Here is a 25,086-nt window from a genome sequence, read left to right as displayed (position 1 = left end):
TCCATGTTGTTTGACTGTAGATTCATTTGTTTTATTGTTTCACAGAGGAAAGCAGTGAGCTCTGTAAAGACTCCTATAATCTGCCACCTGGTAAGGCTTGTTAAATTCTTTCAGAGGGTGCAGAAATAATGCAGTTGAACAAAAATAAAATACAGATTTGTCTAGAACAGTTAAAATAGAGTATTTCTAAACTGAAATATTATTAATGAAATGGCATTCAGTGCAAAATCAACTAATGACTTACTTTGTTTTGCCTCACACTCATTTTGGATGGGTGTGGATAACAATTACTCAACAATTATTATAAAAATAATCATGCCTCAGTGTAGTTTTTTTAAGAAGCATGGGCGTATTTAAGAGACTAGTCTTTTGAAATTCTCCACAGCCGTTGGAACATGACAGACGTAATAAAAGAAAATAAATTGCATTGGAGAATTAAATAATAAACGTTCACACCCTTGCACTCTTTTTCACCTAATCGTGCTGCAAAACCTCCCTGTTTATCAAAAAACATACACTTGTTAGCAGTTTTTACTAACAGAGCCTTTTCCATTTTGAGCAACATCTTTGCAAAGTAGCAGCACATTCCTTTTGTCTGTCATGAAAGGATCAATAAAAATGTGTTTTCCGGCTTATTTGTGGAAAATGTGTATGCGGATTGTTACAACCACCCAGGCTTAAGCTGCTTTTTGGACCATTCAGTGAAATTGGCATCTTACTAGTTAACGTGTGATTGTGAGAGATTTCAAAGCAGAGTAGGAGGGGGGCATCAGTTGTGTGTGTGTGTGTTTGTGTGTGTTTGGGGGGGGTGGCCAAAACACTATGTGACAGGGTTCCTTGTTACAGTACAACAACAGAAAACTCAGACCCCGTCCAAGACCTGTTGCGCAACTGGTGGTGTGATAATGTACACAAAAGGAAATGAAAGAGAGTAAGGGCCAATAGAGATATAGGGAATTTAAAACCCTGCTTCTTACATAGAAAGCTCTAAACGGTCAAGCTCCATCTCATAGTACCATTTCATCTCAGTAGACCACTCCGATCTCAGAATATCAGCTTTTCCAAAGGTAAAATGGGAGGCAGTTTCCTGTGGAAACAGTTTCAGATTCTTTACTTTTAAGTCTAGTCTTAAAACCTTCCTCTTTGATAAAGACAAAAGCTTGTCTTTCTCCCTCTCTATGTCCCTTTCTGCAGGTGTCCCCAGCTTTGTGTGTTTCTCCAGTGTGCAGCCACTTGTCCTACCAACCTGCCCAGTGTTTAGTTGTTGCTTTTTTTTGCTCTTTTCTCTCTCAACTTTCCATCTGGTTAAGATTCACATGTGGGTTTGTCTTCATATTCAAAACACATGCGTTTCAGATGAAATGGAGAATTTAGATTCTGCATTATTTCAAATAATAATCTGTTAAATAAACTGTATAGGTGAAGACACAGAGGTCATGTCCTCTGCATTTTTATTCAAATTTAGCAACATGCTCAAGAAGTTGCACTCTACAGCTTCAGTTTCCAAGTTTTAGATTGTATACAGTATTTGTAAATATTAGTACTATAAAATTTAATGAATGAAAATGAACAAAATAAACAATCATTCAGTTTTTCTATCACTTCAGTTTTTAAAAAAGATTTGATATAAAAAATACCAAGTAGCATTTAGCACTAAATGCTTAAAATAAGCATAAAATAAATCTGCACAAAATATAGCGAAATAAAAAAAACGAAATAGACTTTTGGTTTAATGTTGGGTGAAACAAAACCCCTCCCTGGACTACGAATGGCCTAATTTTAGCTTAGCAACTCTAACTGTTCACATCAAGTCTGAATTTATTACCCAGATATACTTATGTTTCACAACATGAAAATCAACTTCCAAATACTTATTTACTCCAGATAATGCTACTCTCATGTCAATAGAGAAAAAGGGATGTTAATTGTTCAAAATGGCTCAATTGAACTTCATTGCAGCTGAATCTGTGAAGCTTAGTAAGTTCCCACTAAAGACCCTGGAGTTTGAAAGCAAGTTACACTACAACAATAAATCTGCAATTCACAGCTGCACTCTCACTGGTCCTTTGCACCCTCCTGCTGCTTCATGGTGGTGTAGGAGCAAGTGAGCCACTCTATAGTATTCATTCAGGTTGCTTGTTGCTGGGGAATGGCTCCAGATCATGAAAGGCAGTTGTAGCCAGCTGACTGACTCTCCTCTTCAATGAGTTCCTGTGCATGCTCTGAACTGAACCATCAATGAAAAGACACTTTCTTCCCCCTCTCTAGTGCGTGGCTGTGCAAGGGAGGTGGGAAAACGATGGACAATACAGTAACCCAATGCTGGCCAGACTCAGAATGTGAAGTCTCTGTGTCCTGGTGGACCAACAAACAGAGAGGCCTTTCTCATGATCCAACTGCTTCATTTATCCCACGCCAGCGTTCCACTGCACTTTAATTAAGCAGAAAACACACACATATTCACGTGCTAAGCACGTCACCTCAGTCGGGACGCCCTGTAGATTAATAGCAAGTTAGAAATACGTAACTGTTTTGTGATTGCATAATCCCGTCAATAAAACACTGGCTGATTCTTTTGTGTCTGTGTCCTGCAGAGAGCAAGCACATTTTACTGGTCATTTGTTAGGAAAATAAACTCAAACCAATGATGCACTGTGGGGACTAGTGGTGTTTGTCCACACTCAGATTGAGAGTTTAAACGATTAATTCATCCAAAAGAAAACAAGCAAAAAACAAAAAAAATCTGCCCCTGCTGCCTCTTTTGCTTTGGTAAAAAGAAACATAGGCCCACCTCATGTTTGCTGATCCCATAGCTGCTTACCCACTTATAAAATGTTGTGCCCAAAGTTCTGCCAACTTACAAAAGTAAACCAAAATAATCTGAAACATAGATAAACTGTTGAAGCACCCACAATTCCAAAGGTCAACCTTGCTTGAATCTCCTTAACTCAAGTGCTTCTCGGGTAAGAATTGACTCATTATGACTTTCATCCCTTTGTGTGTCTTTTATTGGAGAATACCTCTCTGTTATATTTTAACTGCGTAAACACTCTGTCTTTTAGACAGATCTCCTGGCTGCAATCTCACCTCTGAATAATATCACTCAGGCAAACGTGCATTTTACTTCTCCCAACTCTATTCTCTTCTACTGACTTCTCCTCACTCCAATTGCCACTCACTGGCAAATTCTCTTCTCTTTCATTTGTGCATTTACTCACGGGGTTTCCTGTCTCTCACCTTGCAGCTGTCCACAGACTGTAGCTTACGCTTTCTCTGCCTTCTGCAGACTTCTGTTTACTAAAGTGTACCTTCCGCTTTCCATTGCGGTCCTCAGTGTTTATTTGAGGGAGCTGTGCACATCAAGTGCGATTTTTAGCTGGTTTATTTCGGTTCACACTAAATCAGGTCAACTTGAGTGCATGCAATGTTTTCAATCATTGTTCATACAGCAAGAACATAAACATTTTTCCATCCGTTCAAAAAAACTAACAAACAAAAATATAAACTAATAAACAAAAATATAAAATTATTCTAAAAACACAGGCACAGAGGCTGCACAAGCGTATACATGCACTGTCATGATCACCAGTTTCACTTCTTCATAACCCTGGTAACCTGACTGCCTGAATTCCTGTTACCCTCTCTATATATGTATACCTAGACTGTGAGCTCTGCCTCTGGCCCTCATTGGAAACCTCTGCTTGTATTTGAAAAAAATTGTTAAAAATCCTTAACACACAGGATGATACAGAAGCTCGCTGCCCGAAATGACACATTAGTTTGTAAAATGCTTTTACACAAACAAAACATTAAAACATGCAACAAAAGCACATTTTCCTTTAAAACAACTTGTGGCCAGACTTTGACACTTGCCGTCACTACACAATAGGCAACAAAAAACAACCTACAGCTGTCAATATCCCCAAATCACATGATTTAGAGATAAAACCCCTGCAGCAGTCTGCACCAGCACTATTTTGAAATGGCCTGTTGAAATACGGCTAAAATGATTTCCTTAGAAAGTTTTTTTGATTCATTCCTTTGTGCAGGCCATCCTGCATCTAACTGTCTTTGACATCAAAAACCTACAGCGAGCATCTAGACTAGACCAATTCAGACACTCACCATGGCACAACATTTGTACTGCATTCCACAAAAATTTAAAAAATGTAAATCACACTGTATCAGATGTCATTCTTTTCCTATGCTGGTCAACCCCAGAAAAGCTGAAAATTGTAAATACTTAATTGAAAACAAAGAAAAATAAAAAGATACTAAATGGTTACCACTAATGGGTGGTAATCAATCCAATAATCCAAATTGAGTCTTTCACTTTTTTTACATTTAGTTCATTTGCTGTTATCGATTAGGCCACAGATTCTCATCAACATCAAACTGTTTTTCCCTTGTTGTTGTGCCTGACTCGTAAACAGCAACGCAGAGGAGCATCTTTTACGAATGGATAAGGACTGATCACTGAAGAATTCTGTGTAGGGAGTTGCAGGGATTTAAAATGTTGTAAGCAATCAGCTGGGAACGCGTATAACTTATTGGTGTGTGTTAACTGTTTTAAAAATAATTTAAAAACTGTGTGAGACCGGTGGAAATATGTTAATATATTCGCAAGAGAAGATATCTGGTGTGCCAAAAAGGGGATTATGAAGATCAAGTGGGTCCAAGTTTTATTATACGTATCTTAGCAATTGAATAATCAGATTTCCATACCAAATCAGTCAAGGCCCAGGTTACCAACAACCAGCAAAGGTACTGTTAGCCAGCAGGCTACCAGTGGAAAAAGGGCTACTGTTGGCCAAAAGAGGAGAAAGAGAGGGGTAAGGTGAAAAGGAGAAAACAAAGGAGTTTGGAGGTGAGAGTAGGAAACTTGAATGTTGGCACTAATGAATAAAGGGAGAGAGTTGGCTGATATGATGAGAGGAGAAAGGTCAACATACTGTGCATACAAGGGACCAAGTGGAAGGGTAGTAAGGGCTGAAACATTGGAGAGGGGTTAAAACTGTTCTAACATGACATGGATAGAAACAGAAACTTCGAAATCAAGGGAGGCACGCTGGGTCAAGTGGTGAAGGGCAATCCAAAAATGTGATGTTGAAAACTGAAAGAGGAAGACCTTTGTGTGAAATTCAGAAAGACGATGAATCAGATGCTGCTGTCGGTAAAAATGTGCAACTACTGCAGAAGTGGTGAGGGACAGAGCTAGGAAGGAACTTTGTATTACATAGCACAAAGAAACTGACAAACAGAGTTGGGGGTGGAATGAGCAAGTATAGGAAAGCATAAGAGGAAAGACACAGGTGAAAAAGAAAATAAGACAAATGAGAAAAGTAGAAAAATATACAAGGCGAAACAAAACGAAGAGAGAGATGGTGAAGGAAAAGGCTTTTGATGAGATGTATGAGAAACTGAACCCTAAGGAAGGAGAAAATGACTTTTCAACTGGACAGATAGCGAGATTGAGCTTGGAAGGCTTGGAAATGCTTAAGATACGTAACCAGATTGTAACAAAATTCTGGAAACTGAGACTCGTTCCAATTTGCAAGAGATGCAGCAAACACAGATCATTTTATGATCATTTGATTATTTTGATCATTTCATATTTATTCCAAGCAACAATTAACTGAAAGTTTTTAGAGAGTCCACAATGGAAATATATTAGCAGACTAAAGCTGACCAGTAGTAACACTAAAGACCTTTACTCTATATTAAGTTAACACAAAAGAGCAAATCCTCTGTACCAACAATAAAAAGTCTGTTAAGCGTTGAGCACTAGCACCAAGTGTTAATAAAAATATTTAAAAAACTGTTACCTTGTTGCTCAAACTCTAACAATTTCCTTCAGTATTATAGTTTAACTGTAAAGAAGGGATAGAAATTAAATCATGTTTACAGATTCATTTGGCCCCCGTCTGGTTTCAGTGCGCTGTATTTATTAAATGAAAAACCCAAATTACTGCTCTGTCTTGCAGAAGCATTTTCTCTGTCCTGCAGAAGTATTTTCTCCGTCCTGCAGAGGCATTGCTAGCAGAGCTCAGCAAGTTGATTTCTTCAAACAAAAAGATGAGAAAGTGGTCATAAAGCACAGTAAGTTTTTTATTTCTATACTGTAACTGTCATTGTCGTGTGTCACTTTGGTTGAACGGCTGGTGCAATGGTTTGTATCTTTCTTTTGCACACTCTATCACTGACGATTTTTTAAAAGATTTTCTTACCAACTTCCTTCTTTCAACAAAGCACAGACAGAACAGGAAGGGAGGTGACCTGTGAGATGAACTCCAGTGATTGTTGGCCTGTTCACAGACAAACACTGATGACTTCCGAGAGGTACGACACACAGCTGAATCACCCACATGGCTTCCTGTTGATTTATAGGTTTGATACTACAGACAAAACAGCTGCGTGTGGTGAGGGCAGGGTCGGTGCACCAAACCAAACAATGTTAACTTCCCAATGAATTTCCTGCTTGACAACATGAAACATACCCACCAAGACACAAAGACACTCTCATCCATTTATAATATTGTGTCCTGTCACACAGAAGCTGCCATAAATACTTCCCCCAACCACCGTCTGAACAATTTGATCTATTACAGTGTGTTAAATTTGTAATAAGTAATAATAAGTAATTTCATTCATGAGACATTTTAGGGCAAACCTTTGATATTACACTTGACAGCAGTGATGTAAGAACATGCCGCAAAGGACATTTATTTTCTACTGTGAATTGATTCAAGACTTTCTCTTTGTTCTATGAACAATTTGGTTTGTGTGTTTTTAGTGTGTGTTCGAGTCACACACAGCCAGTTTCTTTAGTTGAAATCATTCTTTTAGACTTGCTTCTGAAGGTCTCTGAAGATTGTTGTCTTTATGGATTGAACTGTGTTTTAGTTTGTGGGTCTTTTTCTCTTACATCGCACTGTCTTTTAATAGACTTTTTAAGCATGATTGATCTCAAAAATCTTAAGTATTCAGTCCCACCTTTGCAGGACAGTGTTCTCACCAGTGGTGCAAAGTAATTAAGTAGGAAATTTGATATATGTCTACTTTCTCCACAGGGAAATATTGCACTTTTTAATCCACTGCAATTCTTTGATGGCTAGTTCAAAGTCATTTTTAACTACAAACATTTAATGATCAAAACAGAGCTCCATTCTCTCTAATACAATTATCCAACATAACATTTATTTTTTTTCCTTTCAGGTTATCCTGTGAGTTCAGGGTTGCCACAACGGATCATTGTCTGCATGTTAATTTGGCACAGTTTTTACACCGGATGCCCTTCCTGACACAACCATCCCCGATTTATACCGGGCTGCACAGCTGGGGATGGGAGTGGGCTGTTAGGGGTTCAGTGTCTTGCCCAGAGGCACTTCGACAGAGACACTTCGATTGAACCACTAACCCTCTGGTCTGCGGACCACTGCATTACCAACTGAGCTACAGCCGCTGAGCTACAGCCCCTGAGCTATATTATGAACAATATTGCAAAAATATATTATAATGTGGATAGAAGCGTCTACCAAATGACAAAATGTAAATATAATTAATTACCCATCGTTCAATAATGTATATTCTGCCATTTTGGTTAAAGATTACTTGCACTTGTGGTAATTTGAGTATTTTTGAGGTATTATTTTTGTACTTTTACTCAAGAAACATCTAGAATACAGGTTGTTCATTTTTAGCAGTATTTCTACACTGTGCTACTGTTACATTTACAATACTTAAGTAAATGAGTGGAATACTTCTTCCACCACAGACTATTAGTTTTTAAAACTGTTTTAAATTAAATATTTCCAATACAAGACATTAAAATTATGAAACGAGTTTAATATAAACATAATTTAGATTGAGATTTAATATGTCTTTTAATGACAAATCAGAAACAGCATTTGATTCGTCATGCTAATAGTGAGGTTTGCTAGTTATGGCATTTTAAAAAAGTGACATGACCACAGCTCTGCCATTTCACTAATCAAGACCTACAGAATATGTATTGTATAGCAGGCAATAAACAGTAACACAGTGACAGTGGTTGCATCACTATCACAACAACAATTATTATTTTTATGTTGTATTTTAAAATATACACATATTAATGGATTTATTTGACTGTTGTTATTTTTTTTATGATACCTTTGAGGCAAATATCTGCAGTGTAGTATGCAGCACGCCGGATGTGGTGCGTTACGCATGGATGCGGTATTACGCAGTAGGATTTATTTATTATTACTCAGTGGAGGGCTGGTCTCCATCGTCATCGCTGCTCATATATTATTAATGAGGAGGCAGCGGCCACAGAAAAACTGGCTGCTTCTGGTTTCCAGGCACAAATACAAAGCGGAGCCGGTCTGAGGGAAAAACGGCACAAAGGAAAGCGGAGCACTCTGAGGTTTTAAAGCTGAAGACCAAGAGAGTCAGGTAACAAGCGGCTCTGCTAAAAATACATGTAACAGAATAATGTTTCTAACGGTGGGACGCTGATGTCGAGTGCGGTGATTTCAGTGTTCAGCAGGAGAACGGGCTGTATCAATACATGTCCCTGAAAATACTGTGGGAACAGCGGGTTTACTGTAGTTGGGAGCGCTGCGAGCCGCCGTTTAGTTACAAATGGTAACAAATATCATCCAGTAGTTTGTGTGGCTCAAGGCAGGAAAACGCAGCACAAAAACAACCTGTGTAAACCACAACACCAGCCGATCAGATCCAATGTGTGTGCCACTGATGTGTCGAAGGTCGCCGAGTGTATTTTGCTGGATAAATTGCTGTAGTTGTAACAATGCGCCTTTCTCCTTTTCGCTTTATTTGCTTTAAAAATGTGCTCAGGTTTTGTTGTTGCTTCCCCACGTGTTGTGTTTCACTGACAGTCTGACTGAGTAACTCGGTGAAGTTGGTTGCTTTGTTTCAAACTGCTGCCACTTTGGCATCACCTCTTATACGTGGCAGTATAGACTCAAACTGTTCGATTCCCATTGTCTTCATTTTTATCTGCTCTGCTCTCACTCAGGTTTTTCTTATCTGTGACGATAGCTGTGAAGAACACTTATAAAATGTCTTTATCTTTTATATTTGATATTTTGCAACCACCTTCCAGGCAGTCTTCAGGATGAAATCAGCTGTGACTAATAGCTTAGTGAGTGGTAAATAAATAATTTACTAATGTTTCAGATACAGTGGGCTTTAATATTTCTTTTTCTTTTCTTTTTGTTTCTCCTTTTTAATAAGCTCGAACTTCAATGTGAATTAGGTCAGTCAACGTTTGTAATCCACCAAGACTCTCTCAATCAACGCATTAATTTAAATGTTAACAAGTTGCTAATAAGCAGAATTTAAGCATTAGGTGCATCTATTTTAACAGTCAAATGTACTTTTTTGATCTAAAAACTGTTAATAAAGGCATTGATTTTTAACTTGTAAACCTGTTTTCTAAATGATGACTGTTAAGATGTAACCTTAAGATGTGTTTTTAAAATGATAAACATGAAACATACCTTTAACACATCTTCTTTATCTTTCCCATATTTTTTTTTGTTTTCTCTATTATGTCTGTCAGTGGTGATAATGAACATGTCTGTAACTGGCAATACTATTAGTCTCCCAGGGCACTGTTCTGCATTGAGGAACCACTGTGGTTTAAAGCAGCACAGTGGTGTAGTAGTGTATGTTTGTGTGTATGTTTGCATACAGTCCATCTTCATCAGCTTGAGAAAACCAGAGCTTGGAGAGTGTGGAATGTCTGGCCATTGTCACGAAGCCTCGAGAATAATATTTTTTTTAAATGTATTTAGGGATCTGGAGATGTTTGTTATCATGCTAACATTCATGTGGGACTGAAAAAGGAAATGCAGATGTGGCTGTGCGCACAGCTGGAAAGAACTGTGTCCGAAATTAACAGAGAGAAGGAGCCAGTAAAGATGGGGGACAGCATCTCACACACTTTAAGATATTCCTGCTTGAGGCTGACCCCGCTTTTGGAGAGGCCACGAGCACAGAACTGTAGATTGCCATTTCTAGGTCAGTAGTAGCCCGCCTCCCTCCCTTCTCCTCACTCCACCCCACCCTGAGCAGCCTAGCTACCCAAGGACAGCCCACACATTAATCTGCTGTGGTTTGTGTAGAGCGTGGAGTGGTGGCATGTGGCGAGTGTATTAACCAGCCGTGGAATTACAAGCGACCAGGGAGGAATGCACAATCTGTCAGCAAAGCCAGAATGTAAAGTGATCAAATGCGCTCTATTAATCAGATCAGCCACTCACTTGAAATCACTGTTGCTTATGTATTTAGAGAACAAGGTGTATTTTGAATTGGAATGGGCTTTAAGGAAATCTTTACAGCTGGGTTTTCTGAAGAAGGCCTGCAAAAAATGTTCCAGTTTTATTGTTGGTTAGGTAAAATATCACATTCTTAAGAGCTTGTACGTACCTGCTTGATCATTCTATCTGTGGAGGCAGATAAGGAAATTCTGACACACCTCTGTGGACGTCCTCATACAAGTTTATATGTATTAGATGCAGAAATTATCAAATGCAGTAACAAAATTAAAAACTATTGATGGATCTTCATTGTTGTCAGATATTTTCTCTGTATATGTGGTTTTCCAATAAAAAACATTGTCCTCCAGTGACTCTTTACCAACTGTAAAATATAACAGAACAGTAATCAATAAAAATAAACCACCATTTATACCATCTATTATATCATCTATAGTAGGAAACATTTAGACTCAATAAAAAAAAAACTGATTTAATAAGTAACCACCCTGCACTTAATCACTCAAAGGCCTTTTGTTATTTTACAACGTCAATCATTTTAGGTTATTCTGCTAGTAATAGTATATCATTCAAAAAAAGAAATACCTAAATAGAAAATAGGATCACCTGTCTTCGAACATATTCTTGTTGATGTTGTTGTAGCAACATTTCAGCTTAAGATTCTGGGAAGCTGATGAGTTGTTTGTATTTTCTGTGTGAAACAGAGATTAACAGGGAGAATTAGTTTGTGAGAAGGAGCCAGAACTGGAAGTGAAACATGGCTTTTTGTCTTAGTGATTTGTGCAAAATCAAGAAACTGCATCACAGTGGTGTATTAATGGAAGAACCATGGTAAAAGGTAAAAGATAGAATTTGTTGTTATTATCTCCATAAACAACATCTAGTATGCAGGGGAATAAAGATGTGTGGCAAAATCAGATTTACGTTGTTTCCCTGTATAGTCTTACTGCATAAGTGTTCCCAATAAAAAGGCCTTTTCCTCACTAATGTCAAGAACTTGTGTCATGCAGTGGTCAACTGTGACAAGGAAGTACTAAATATTTGTGATGAATCCTGCATATTGGTTTGACATTGCAATTTTATATCAGCATATTGTATGTCACCATACATATCTGTTCCTGTGGTGTGCACTGGTGGTTGCCTCTCTGACTTTTCTCGTCAGCTTTTGTTGACCCAGTGAATCGCCCTGCTGAGATGTTGAATTGGAAACTTGCTTACAACACAGTTCCTGTGGTTTCAAGGCTACAATTTCAGTGAAGATGAAACAGTTTGTGTCACAGCTATACATCCTGTGTGTATTTGTTGACCAGTCTGAGGTTGATGAATGACCTCATGCAACTGAAAACATTAGATTCATATTTAGAGCCCGTGATTTATTTTTTCTGTCTGACCTCAACTTGCGGGAAACTCTGTGTGTGTTTTCTCCACAGCACCATATGTACTGTCCGGTATCTAGCGTTGCTCTGGTAACGAAGCGGGGAGTGTGTGCGCGTTTGTGGTTTGTGTAACAGCAGGATATCACTGTCTTACTTCAGAAGAGCTGACATTGTTGCTCATGTGTGTCAGGACAGGGGACACTGAACCACTTAATATTAAAAGAGTATATAACTACCATGAATCGCTGCCACCTAATATTGCTCCTTTCTCCATTTCTCTGTTGAGTGAACAAAAGTGTCTTGTGAATAGACTCCCACTATGTTATTCTTACACACAGTGGTCCATACATTCAGATCAAGCAGCCTTGTGTACTGGAATAACAGGATCGCTTGTGAATCTTCCCTCTGAATGCTAGAGTCCCTGAGCAATTTCAGTATAATTAAAGAGACTGCAATAAAAAATCTTTTTCTGTTCTCGGACAGAAATAACAGGGTAGTATCAGGACTTCTAATTTGGCCTTATGCTTAATAAACAGTGTCGTACAACAGCATACACAGCCGGTAGACAGGATAATGTAAACATGTGATGGAAAACGGCTCAAAATTAAGTTAATCACAGTTATAAACACAGCTGTAAATGCGGGTTATATTGGGGGGAATGGCAATAGGCAGCACTTATCAGTTATAAAAGAGGTGGATGTTAAAGTCAGGACTTAATAAATATTATGAGGCTGCAGAGCTTTAATGGGGCCAAATTGCATGAGCCCAGAAAAGTGAAAACCTCTGGGTCAGTTCACGAAAAATTGTGCTGATGACAGTTTAGATTTTATTTGTCCAAGTTTTGAGATATCTGTCCTCACCCCAATAAAACTAAGTGAGTGTGAAATAAAAAACAATTTTTCCATCCTAACTATAGGATAGACTATGAATATGCTTCTCTGAATAAGCCACAGGCTCCTGTGCAACACTTGTTATACGAGCTATTTTTTTTAAAAGGAAGTAGGTCTAGTGAGAACTACTGAGCCAAAACCCTGTAACACGATCATTTTAGTCTGGACAAGATTATAAAACTGGTCTCTTGTGTGGCTTCAGAGTCCTTACATTTTCTCAACACAATGCCATTGAATGACATGCATTTTTTCCATGCATCCATTGTTGTGCTAAAATATTTTTTTTTATTACATGTTCTTTGTAAACTTTTCTATAAATGCCAAACTGCAACAACAGTGAAGATCAGTAGCTCAGAATGAAACATAAAAATGACCCACCCAATCAGCAGTCACAAATTTCTTCATAGTGTGTCACTAATAAGACATGTACACTTTAAAATGTGTCAAATCTTTTTTCATCCTATATTGTCCTCCACTGTATGAGTTCCCGTTGCCTGCTGACGTAGTGATGATTGTGAAATAGTTTTATCTTTCTCACTAATTTGTCCTCAGACTCCATCGAAGAAGAGTCTGGACGGCATGCAAAGTTGTGAAATTTCCACAGACAGCACTGATGATCCTCTTAGTAGCGGCCTACGCACTCATCGGCAGCCTCGAATAGTAGTGATTGGTGCTGGCTTGGCTGGCCTTGCTGCAACTAAGGTCCTACTGAAAAAAGGCTTCACGGATGTAACTGTCCTAGAGGCATCTGACCACATCGGAGGACGAGTTCTCAGTGTTCAGCACGGTAAGAGGATGTGTCCTTATATTTACCCGTTGGTACATCAAACTTTGTGTAACTTCTAGACATCCACAAAAGCAAATGTATTGGGTGCAATACAACTGGCTCAACATGTGTTTTGTAAAATCTGCATGCATAGTTTTGCTCAATTATCCTAAAATACATGAAACAAATCCTGAAGCAACAGCAACAACAAAAGGGTAACAAATGCCAGAGCCAGCAGTAGATTAGGTTAAGGTTTGCAATCAGGAAGAAAAAGCTAGACTCCAAGAGTCATGGTTACCTATTAATAATTATCCAAAGAACCATAGCACTTTGGTTTATAGAGTGACACGATATTAAATGTTGAGGTGTAACATGCTAATTAATTAACTGTGTCATCAATCGTCTAATTTAACTCTTAAAAATTTCAAAATTTTCCCCAAATTATATTGTTATCTACTGTACTATATATGAACCTAATCAGTAAACCAGTAAGTGAATAACCACAGAACAACATCAACTGTTTTCATCATCTGCTCTAAGCACAGAGATACATGTTCAACACCAGAAAGGTTTTTTCGAGAATTTTACACGATACAGATATATTTCATCCTTGAAGAAAACATGTTTTCCAACTATCAATTCATGGTGTGTTCAGTTAAAATCATACAAAGCTCCATTTAACTGCTGATATGTAAACAAAGAATCCTCTGATACAAGTTGGAGCCATGCAGAACCTCTATTATCTAATCTGTAGAGGCTCTTTTTCGTATCAAAGTACACTAGATTTGTTTTTTCTCCTGAAGACTGACTAAGATTTATTGAAAGTGCCTTTGATATTTACTTGGAAAGCTATCCACTTACTTATTAGTGAACCATTTATTCATGCAATCAATTGGAACTTCAATGCAATTGTTTTCCCAAACGACACACATACTGGATGCATGTTCAATTCCAAGAAAAAAAATGGTGCTTTTTGCTTGAGCCGCTTGAGCCACACTGGTAGACTTTCCCCAGCAAAGTCTATTGTACTTTGCCCAGCAAAGTCTACTGGTGTGCAAGTCTTGCACCATAGAAATGATCCTGCCATTAATTTAAATCATGACATACTTCTTCTGCCAAGATCAAACCAGTGGGGAACCTGCTTATGCTGGTGAAACATTCTACATTGTTAATGCAAATGGGGTCTGTCATGTAAATGCTTAATTCCTCAGATGATGTCTAGTTTTTAGAATGTTGTTGAATGATTTATCTCTGTATTGGCCCATTGTAGTCTTTAACTGAATGTAAAAAAATAGCTCAGAGCATTTTTTGGTCAAATCCCGCAGGAACATCAACTTTGGAGCTAGGAGCCACCTGGATCCATGGTGCTAATGGGAACCCAGTGTATCATATGGCAGAGGACAATGGGCTGCTGGAGCACACCACAGACGGGGAGAGGAGCGTGGGACGCATCAGCCTGTACACCAAGAATGGTGTGGCCCACTATCAGACCAATGTCGGGAAGAGGATCCCCAAGGACCTGGTGGAGGAATTCAGCGACCTGTACAACGAGGTAAAGGGGGAACATGGGGCCAGCACATGAATTCAAAGTTACATGTACAAAAAGGAAACACAGAGATACAAAATGTTAAGCCTGCCTTACATCATCACTATATGTAGTTTTAATCATGTCACATGCTTTAGACACAGTGACCAGATTATTTAAAGTCAGTGGTGACTTTTTAACTGTTAGGTCAGTCATTATATTCTCACGCTGTGCAGCCAAACACTGTTCACTTGTTGTGCACTGGAGTCTTTGGTTTGAATGTGTTTCACAGTGTCAACATCACATGGCTTCAACAAAGAGCTGGCCTTTGAACAAGCCAACACACAGTATATATGATAATGTCAGTGTGGAGTCGAGTGTTTTTCTAACTTTAAAGTGGAAACAAAGGAGGGAAAATGGACTGTTAAGGGTTTAGGATGTGATGATTCGTCAGAATTTGCTCCAAACCATTCTTTGACAGTATTGTTCAACATATTTTCAGCCTTAAGATGAAGTTTAATGAAGTGACCATTAAAGAATGGCAATCTTTGTGAGCCCAGTAATCCACACTTTGCTCTGTATTGTTGCTTAAGTTGATCATGTTTGGAAAAGCAGTTACATTGAAAAGGTACAGACCAAAGAGAGGACATGGGTTTATTTTACCTCATACAGATGTGTTTTCTGTGTTGACCTCTTGGCAACTGTTTCTTAAACGAGCTACCTGTGTCTCTGTGATAAATCCTTTTAAAGGAATTTCACACCTCAGATCCCAACATGTTTCGGCGATACAGTGGCAGTTTAAACTGCACAGGTCTCTAAAAGGCTTTAAAATGCTACTTTAATATAATAATCAAACTGAAACTCAAGCTTCCTGGCTGATATAGTGATGAGGTCCACATTTCTCTACCTTTTCTTGATGATTTTCATGGTCAGAGTCATAAAAAGATGACTCATTAACCCTTGGACTTAACACAGTTGCTTTCATTTTCTCATTAAAAGACACATTGCAGCTCTAACACATTCTCCCTTGTTGATCTACCTAAGTGTTAACTTCATAACACTAATTATTTTAAGATGTACAGCTGGTGAAATTATGTCATTTTCACTTTAAAATACTATTCCGATGGTTAATTGAATGTTTGCTGATAATCTGTGTTTTTATGAGATGACATTTTTGATGCTGATATTGCAGATGCAGAGACGAGTTTATTCTTATTCTCCCTATTCTACATTGAAATATAGATAAATATATTTATCATTATTATCATCTTATTCTACACAAGCTACTTCTCAGCTTTACAAACTAAGCCCTTAAAACAATCAAATAATGGACTTATATTACTTGTGTTGTACAGTAGGAATACACTTAAAGCCCAACTTTATTAACTTCTGGTAAAGAGTGTGGATTAATGCTGGTAATGTTTTGACTTGACACATCACGGATGTTTTGACTTGATACTACTGTAAATGGTGCACCATTGGCCATCTGACGTCAGAAAAGATAAAGTTACATTTTCTTACTGCCTTCTATTCTCCTGTTCTCACAGGTTTATACTCTCGCAGTGGCTGGCAGCATGTGGTATTTCTCATGCTAACAGCATAGTTTCTTTTGACATAATGATATATTGATCTGATGTAATCCGCCCTAAACTGAACTAAACTGGTTTCTTTGTTTTCTGTTTCACTCTCCTCTACTTTCTTTGTCCTTCCTTATTCTTCTTCCTCCTGATCACAATGTATGTCTGTCACACACTCTAGGTGTATGAGCTGACTCAGGAGTTCTTCAAAAATGGGAAGCCAGTTTGCGCCGAGAGCCAGAACAGCGTCGGCATCTTTACGCGAGATGTGGTGCGCAAGAGGATCATGGTGGATCCTGATGATTCTGAGAGCACCAAGAAGCTCAAACTGTCTATGCTTCAACAGTACCTCAAGGTGTGTCTCTGTGTGCGTGTGTGTTCTCCATTTCCTTGTCTTCATGTGATTGTGTGATGCTGAGGTAGTCAACAGGCTTTTCATATCCTTCTTTTGTTTTACTTTCCCATTTGGGAATGGGGATGTGTTTTTGTCATAAGACCTTTTTTAAACTTATCTAATATACCCTGATAATGACATGACATCAGTCATCATAAGGCAAAATGATGTGAAAACATAGTTTTGGCTTAATAATTAGGCTTAATTAGACTGTAATAAGCTATTAATAAAAAAAATTGGTTTGCTAATAATGATTTTTTCTTTCTTTCCTTTCAGACTATAGCCAGTTAGGCTTGATTATATATTTGTCTGTGTGTGTGTGTGTGTGTGTGTGTGTGTGTGAGTATACTGAGTTTACTTAGACAAATTACATTATCACTCTCATTATTAATAGTATCACTATTTTCTTTTCTCTCAGGTCAGATTGACCAACTGTCAAAAATTAAAACTTGTAATTATGTACAACTGAGGAAAAAGACCACTTACATACATTAGCAAACAAATAATGTTTAGCTTGCTTGTTTTATTAGTAGTTAAAAAAAAAAAAAAATATATATATATATATATATATATATATATATACACACACATACATACACACATATATACATACACACACACACATATCTATCTATCTATCTATCTATCTATCTATCTATCTATATATATATATATATATAGATAGATAGATAGATCTATATATAGATAGATAGATAGATAGATAGATAGTTACAGAAACGGGAAAAAGATAAACTCACTATTTGTACTGCATTGGAGTCTGCTTGGAGGATACATAAACACACCCGAGGCTCTTTATGATCACCATGAGCTAGAAAAACTAAGTCTAATTTATTATAATCGAAATCAGTAAATCCATATTCTTTGAACGTTGCTCCATATGCTTCCACCCACACACAGTAAGCAACAGAGCAAGTTGTGAAGTGCAGAAGAGAGGAGATGGTAGCACACAAGTCACCAGGTAGCTGGTGAATGATGTTGAAGCAGTACTATATTTTTACTTCAATAATACACCACCTGTACAGTAGGTAAACAACATAGGTGTTAAGTGTAACCATGGTGTGTTCAGTGCTGTAGCTGTAAAGATGCGTACATCAGTGACAGAGGACTGTAGAATATAGATTGCATATTAATACCTAAAGTAAAATATGGATTTAATGTGTGCGAGAGTTTATTTATTTTTCAGTTTACTAGGCAGCAACATGGCTGCCGATATTCAGTGAAAATGTGACTGAGTTGAATTTCTGTGTCGATGTGATCTTCTGTTTCAGGTGGAGAGTTGTGAAAGTAGCTCCCCCAGTATGGATGAGGTGTCTCTGAGTGAGTTTGGCGAGTGGACAGAGATTCCTGGAGCACATTATGTCATTCCTGAAGGTTTCATGAAGATCGTGGAGCTCCTGGCCCAGGACATCCCCTCCAGCACCATTTGCCTTAGCAAACCCGTCCGCTGCATCCACTGGAACTACTCTGCCCAGCATCGCGAGGTGATTCCCAAGAGCAGTGACACCAACCAGGACAACAACCACAATGAAAACAGCTGCCGACCTCACTGGGACCCTCTGATCCTGGGGCACCCCATATGTGTGGAGTGTGAGGACGAGGAGTGGATCACCGCCGACCATGTGATCATAACTGCTTCTCTGGGTGTCCTGAAGCAAAACCATGAAGCAATGTTCTCCCCCCCTCTGCCCGAGGACAAGGTGCTCGCCATCGAGAAGCTGGGCATCAGCACCACCGATAAGATCTTCTTAGAGTTTGAGGAGCCCTTCTGGAGCCCAGAGTGCAACAGCATCCAGTTTGTGTGGGAGGATGAGGCTCAGCTCGAACAGCTGACCTACCCCGAGGAGCTGTGGTACAAGAAAATCTGCAGCTTTGACGTCCTCTATCCGCCTGAGCGCTACGGTTACATGCTGAGCGGCTGGATCTGTGGGCAGGAGGCGCTGTACATGGAGCGCTGCAATGACGAAACAGTAGTCGAGACCTGCACTGAGCTGCTGAGGCGCTTTACCGGTTTGTACTGTACATGTTACATGTTTGTACATGTGTTTCCATTATGGTGTAGACAAAATATATTTTACTTACATCACTTAAATTCGGATTTTCATTGTGTAGATTTTTACGACAGAAAACACATGATTAGCTTGTCTTTTTTGCCTCTATTGTGGTAAAGTTTTCACTAATAATCACTAATCTAAAACTAACACAATAGCCTCAGGGAGATGAAACTAAGCCCCGTCAGCACAGTGACTCATATGAACCATGAACTGGGTTGTGTCATTGTGTTTCAAGTAGAGGAAATGACATAAGCTTCAGCTGTGACGTAAGCAGCTTTTCTCCATGGAAAAAAGGGGTTGAGAGATAATATAGCTGAATGGCTCAGGTGTCTGGTGCAGATAAGGTGATGAAGCTTTTACTTTTACAGGCATTTGATCAAACCCCATCTTTCTTACACACAGCATTGAGTGTGGTATTTTCTCTTAGGCTAATTCAATGTTCCGGAAAAAAAAAAGGACATGCCAGCTTCAAGGAGACTGCAACATAAAAAGGTTTTATCACATGACTCAGTGTTGTCATTAGGCAGGAAACAAAGTGCAGAGAGAACAGTCTTGTTATTTCTAGGTAAAGGGATTGGCTCAGAAACGAGTCATAGGGACATAGAGTAACAATGAGTCACTTCATGATGAGCTAAGTAACATCCTATAGATGTAGACGGTAAATAATACTAGGAAACTACCCACGTTGTTCTTTCTGTAGTTAGGAGGAGACTCGCTGACGTAATTACCTAACCTCTTATCCAATGTCAACTATCAGAACTAAATGTCTAACCCCAACCTTCACACTAATCCTAACCTAGACCTAATTTATAACTCTTAGTCATTTGTCCCACAACAAAAAAAGCCAATACACACTTTTTTTTTAGGTCAGTGCCTCTCTGGACACAGGTTATTATGTCCTGGCAGATGGGACGTCGCACTAAAGGGTTGGGTTCTGTCAAACACTGGATATTTTAGACACTCGACTGTCCCTCTACCGTAACGTTTCTCTCTCTCATCAGGAAACCCTGACATTCCAAAGCCCCGGCGTGTCCTGCGCTCCTCATGGGGTAGTAACCCCTACATCCGAGGCTCCTACTCCTTCACCAGAGTGGGGTCCAGTGGTGGTGACTGTGAGAGGCTGGCCATGCCACTGCCTTACGCCAACAGCACGAAGGCGCCGGTGAGACCACCACACAACACAACACAGAGGGTGGACACAAAAATAAAAAAACACCTGCACAATGCAAAGCAATCCACTATCCATGAACTAAATGACTCATGCAGTTTTTAATGTTTGATTCTGTCGAAGAGATGGTTAATTATCTATGAGGTCACAGTCAGTGGTTTTGGTCGTACTGCACTGTATTGTGAGGTGTTTCTGTTATTTTGTCCTACACATTAAATAAGTCAGGGACTTAGGGGGAGATTCAGAGACATACATTTTTTATTCATTATTGGGTTCTTTTGTTGTAGCGTTTAAATTCTGTCACTACATTATACTTATACAGTTATGAATAAGTTTTCATATGTTTAAGTAAAGGTGATAATGCAGCAACATTACTGCAGTAAAATTTTGGATTATTATAAGTTAGAAAAGATTGTTGATTGATTAAAGCAAATTATTATTATCATATGTTATAGATAGCCGGTTGTACTATTAGGCTTAACCCTATGGATTAACATGCAAACATCTGGATGCATAGCATTCCCCCTCTTTTTATTTTTTTATTCTATAGGACTCGATTATTAAATCCACGATTGTATTTACCTGAGCATGTGCTTATGTGTCGTAGTTATAATCAGTGAAGTAGCTACTAATTTTCAGATAGTAGAGTACAGCGTGACTTTACCTCTACTCTGTATTGATATACTGTGTACTTGACTATTGGAGGACATTGCAACACACTGCTTATCGAGCTCCCTGGCAAGATTCTTTAAAACCTCCAGCATATACAAAAGAGCACTGCCAGGATCCTGATCACAGTGCGTAAACATGAGCACATCACTCCTATCCTCAAGTCCCTTCAATGACTCCCGGTCTCCTCCAGAATTCAATATAAAATTGCTTTACTAACACATCAGTGCATCCATGGCAACTCAGCTCGGGCGAGGGGCATGCTCAGCTGCCCCTCTGTGCAACTCCCATCCTTTACAATTAAAGGCCCCACTGCTTTAGCTGCTTTTATTATTACAATGACATTATATGAAAACACTCAAGTAAAGGTTTTCTTTTAGTTGAGTATTTTAATGTAATGCCATTGTAATAATAATACCTCCAAATTGTTCTTGGAATGAATGTATTGTGTTACTTTCCGTCTCTGTGTATAAATATATCGGAGTATTTCAATCATATTATTCAACTGTGATACAGCTCCATTACATTTGGTTGTTTACGACTCCTCGTGTACTCCGAGAGCATCCGGGTAATGTGACAGTGTCATCACCTTGCCACATCCCAAAACATGCAGAGCAAATACAGCTGGTGTCAAGGGGATACCAATACTGATTCCTGGCCGGCAGTCTAGACTGTGAAACCTAATGTGTCCTGGGTGAAGAGGAGAAGGGGTTGAACGGAGGTTCTGTGTGCTCACCTGACACTTCCAAAAGGAACATCATGACCCCTCCACTGAAGTCCTTCAATTCTGTCATACTTAAGCCCTTAGCCTACTGTAGCTGCCTACTTGTGGAGTGCTAACAAGGGAATCAGTGATGGAAATAGAAAGTTGTGCCACACAAGTGGCCAGAAACATGTCAAGCTGGTACTGATGGAGCTTGTTTTCTTCTCTAGTAAAACCTTTCCCTCTTTCCTCTCTGCCCATTTCCCCTTTCTCCCCTGTCTCCTCTTGCTCTTTCTCTCCAGCCTCTGCAGGTCCTGTTTGCTGGAGAAGCCACCCACAGAAAATACTATTCCACTACCCATGGTGCTTTGCTGTCAGGACAGAGAGAAGCCACTCGCTTGGTTGAAATGTACCAGGACTTGCACAGAGCTGAAACGACAAAACCTAATATTTAAAATAAAATGAACCTCTGACTAGTGAAAAGAAAAACTAAACTGTTGACTTTTAACTTTTTATCTTGATGATTCACTTAAAAGCATAGCTCGGGCATTATTACATTAATAACAAATGAGTATTGTTTCTATTGTACTGTAGAATCAAATCATGCTAAATTTAATTTGATATATACTGTTCAAAGGTTACCAATGGTGCTGTCATTTCTCGTTTTTATCATCCTGTCATTATGTTGTTTATTTAATCAGTAATTTAATGTATGTAATAACAGCATCGGTAATTTTGTTTTTGTAAGTGCCTTCTGTAACATTGTTATTTCAAAAATAATAGAAAAACTAAAGTTTTAACAAAATAAAAGTTATTACCTAACAAGTCCAGCTAAGCGTTGTCACTTCATTAAATGTTAAAAACTGTAGCTGTGCAGTAGCCATCAGATATCTCCTGTTCGCCCACTTCTGTCATCGTGAATATTTTCCAGGAAAGTTCAACCACAGACAAGAGCTGTTTCCACATAATCACCATTTTGGTATCCTTTAAAATCTGTGAGAGCAAGAAAGAAAGTGAGTGCACTCGGAAAGAAAAGAAAATGCTCCAAAGCCACAACGCTGAGCCAAACTGACAGATGGTGTTAAAATAGACCTCAACCCAGTCCTCACTTCAGTCAGACAACAGCGCAGTTCCTCTTCATCAGAGACAAATACAATCAGAGACTGAAAAAAAGGGAAATTTTTAATTAGCTACAGCAAAATCAGTGCAAAAATACTGTTCATACCACAAAATAACAACCTGTTTAATAGAAAAAACTGGATTTTTTTTTTCGTATTTTCACATTTTGCTTCTGCACACAAGGGAGAATAAAAGAGAAATCAAAATTTGGGTTTTCTTTTACAAATTCTTAATCAAACTTTATTTGCGATGTACCAGTGGAAAAATAATAAATAATAATAATAAAATCTTAATTATTATTCATTTCTACAGTAGCATGTAAAAGGAGCATGTTTACCTCTCCCAGTCATACAGTGCTTGTTTTTACATCACATAATGTCAAAGTTGAACTTTACGCTCCAATATGAGTGATCCTATATTACCCATAATACAACTGGATTGTGTTATTTTATTGAATGCTTCCTCCCTGATAAATAGCCATGTTGTTCCAACTCCACACTTCATGTTTTTGAACCGTGAATAATTTGTAGTCGTTTCCAGGCAGAGATAACCTTGACAACATTATCACTGTCATTCTCAGAAACAACTTCTCTAAAGCCACAGAGGACATTATTCAACAGTTCTTGGAGGCTGAGCAGTAATACACATAATGAGGAAACTTCCCCTTTGTAAAATGAGTGCACTTCTGTCAGCATTAAAATATAAATCCACAAATTGTACAACAATAAGATTCCTACATGAACACTATGACAGGTTTTTCTTGCTGAAATTCTTACTACTGTTTATTAATTTAGTCATTAACAGATACTTTTTTATGTCACATGACTTTTAGTTAAGGGATGTGGGCCAAAATTTTAATGTTTTAATTCTGTTTATCTATGTTAAGGCACAGTAACAAGTGCATGAGTTAGAAGTAAGCGGATATCCTTGAAAGTACATTTTCTGTACATAACTCCAGTTTTGATATTATCCTTCAACTGCAGCGTAGCAGAGAAACAGAAAGAAGAAAGCATGTGCTACAAATACCTTTAACTTTGGAAGACATTCATTGATTTCCTTAACTCGTACTGCTAAAGCCTCAAATTGGGTTCAGAAAACTCCTAAAAGCATTTTTGCACAGCACAAAGCAACATTTATTTTTTCAAATGATGTTGAGTCTGAAGTGGATTATGGCAGGATTATATATTTATACATAAATAGTAGTAAACTAAGCCTCACAGATGTTTACTGAATTTTGACCTCCAGTGTTAAATATTCTACACATGCAAGACACTGACAGCAGCATAGCTACAGTAATATGAGATAACTTGACCCATTTCCAAAACTCACCCCTCCCACAACAGACAGCACCACTTATCTAGCTGCAGCACCACTCTTCATTTTCCACTGCTGATCGTCTGCAGTCAGAAAAACATCTTCAGACTTTTATCTAAAGTCTTTTATATAAAGACTTTTATCTAAAGTCTTTTAAAGATCAATAAGGACTTCTAGCTTGTGCCTTCTGGGGTCGCCACAGCAGAACATGTTCTGCACATTGATTTGGTTTGTGTTTTCATGCCAGATTCCCCTTCTGCCACAACCCTCCCATATCCAGGCTTCGGGATTCGAACCCGGTGTCTTCTGCATTCCAGCCCTGCTCCATCACTGAGCCACCAGGTCCCTCTAGTGAAGCAAAAAATCACATAAAATTAATTGACAAGCAGTGATTCTACAATGCATCAAATCTCATGGGCTGCAGGTTTAGCTCACCGTCACTCATTTCTTTTCCCCTCTTGACAGATGCAGAACATCTCATGTTAGCACCACTATGAAAAAACAGCTTACAGTATATAACTTAAGTATTCATAGTCCCACAGAAGGTTTCCAATGAAGATAACACACAATTATTTTATTACTGTTACAATAGAGTAAAACATAAAACATATTTTTAAATTACACCACATAAAAGGACCCCAACTGCATGCATTACACTGATAACCCACTAGAGGGCGATTATATCTAAATGTTTTTTTCAGGTAATGCCTTATTTTTTTCTTTTTTTGTCCTTTGGGCTTATCCTGTGACTTCAGGGTTGCCACAGTGGATCATTGTCCGCATGTTGAAACTTTGGCAGTTTTTTTTTTTTTTTTTTACACTGGATGCCCTTCCTGATGCAACCCTCCCCAATTTCTCCTGGGCTTGCCCAGCAACACTTTGACATATAGCCAGGGACCAGGGATCAAACCACTGTCCCTGTAGTCCGTGGACGACTGCCTTACCAACTGAGCTACAGCCGGGCTCTTGAAAAGTTGTGTATCAAAGCTTATACAAATTGCACAAGACCAGAATACTTCAATGATTAATATGTAGTGTAAACTGTGCAGATTTAGCATGCAGCATGTGTGAATATGCAGATTAAAGTTTAACACAAATTAGCCTCTCTCTCTCTCTCTCTCTCTGTCTCCGATTTGTGAATCAGGTTAATGAAGGTGACATCATGCTTCAGTGTGAGCACACATCTAATCAAAAAAACACCTGCATGTGTGAGTGCATTTGTATGCA

At 38.6% G+C, this 25,086-nt stretch overlaps 1 protein-coding gene across 1 annotated transcript; it reads left to right on the top strand.

Annotated features, from left to right (window-relative positions):
- The first annotated feature begins 8,284 nt into the window (after positions 1 to 8,284).
- Positions 8,285 to 22,253, top strand: smox (spermine oxidase). The gene is made up of 7 exons (XM_067497100.1): positions 8,285 to 8,436; positions 13,105 to 13,339; positions 14,644 to 14,870; positions 16,602 to 16,775; positions 18,104 to 18,842; positions 19,888 to 20,048; positions 21,729 to 22,253. The coding sequence occupies exons 2-7, from the start codon at positions 13,132 to 13,134 to the stop codon at positions 21,879 to 21,881; spliced, it is 1,662 nt and encodes a 553-aa protein (XP_067353201.1). The 5' UTR covers positions 8,285 to 8,436; positions 13,105 to 13,131; the 3' UTR covers positions 21,882 to 22,253.
- The last annotated feature ends 2,833 nt before the right edge of the window (positions 22,254 to 25,086 follow it).

This window comes from Channa argus, chromosome 3 (genome assembly GCF_033026475.1).
Source record: "Channa argus isolate prfri chromosome 3, Channa argus male v1.0, whole genome shotgun sequence".
NCBI classification, from domain to species: domain Eukaryota; kingdom Metazoa; phylum Chordata; class Actinopteri; order Anabantiformes; family Channidae; genus Channa; species Channa argus.
This window is presented reverse-complemented; position numbering and strand designations above follow the sequence as displayed.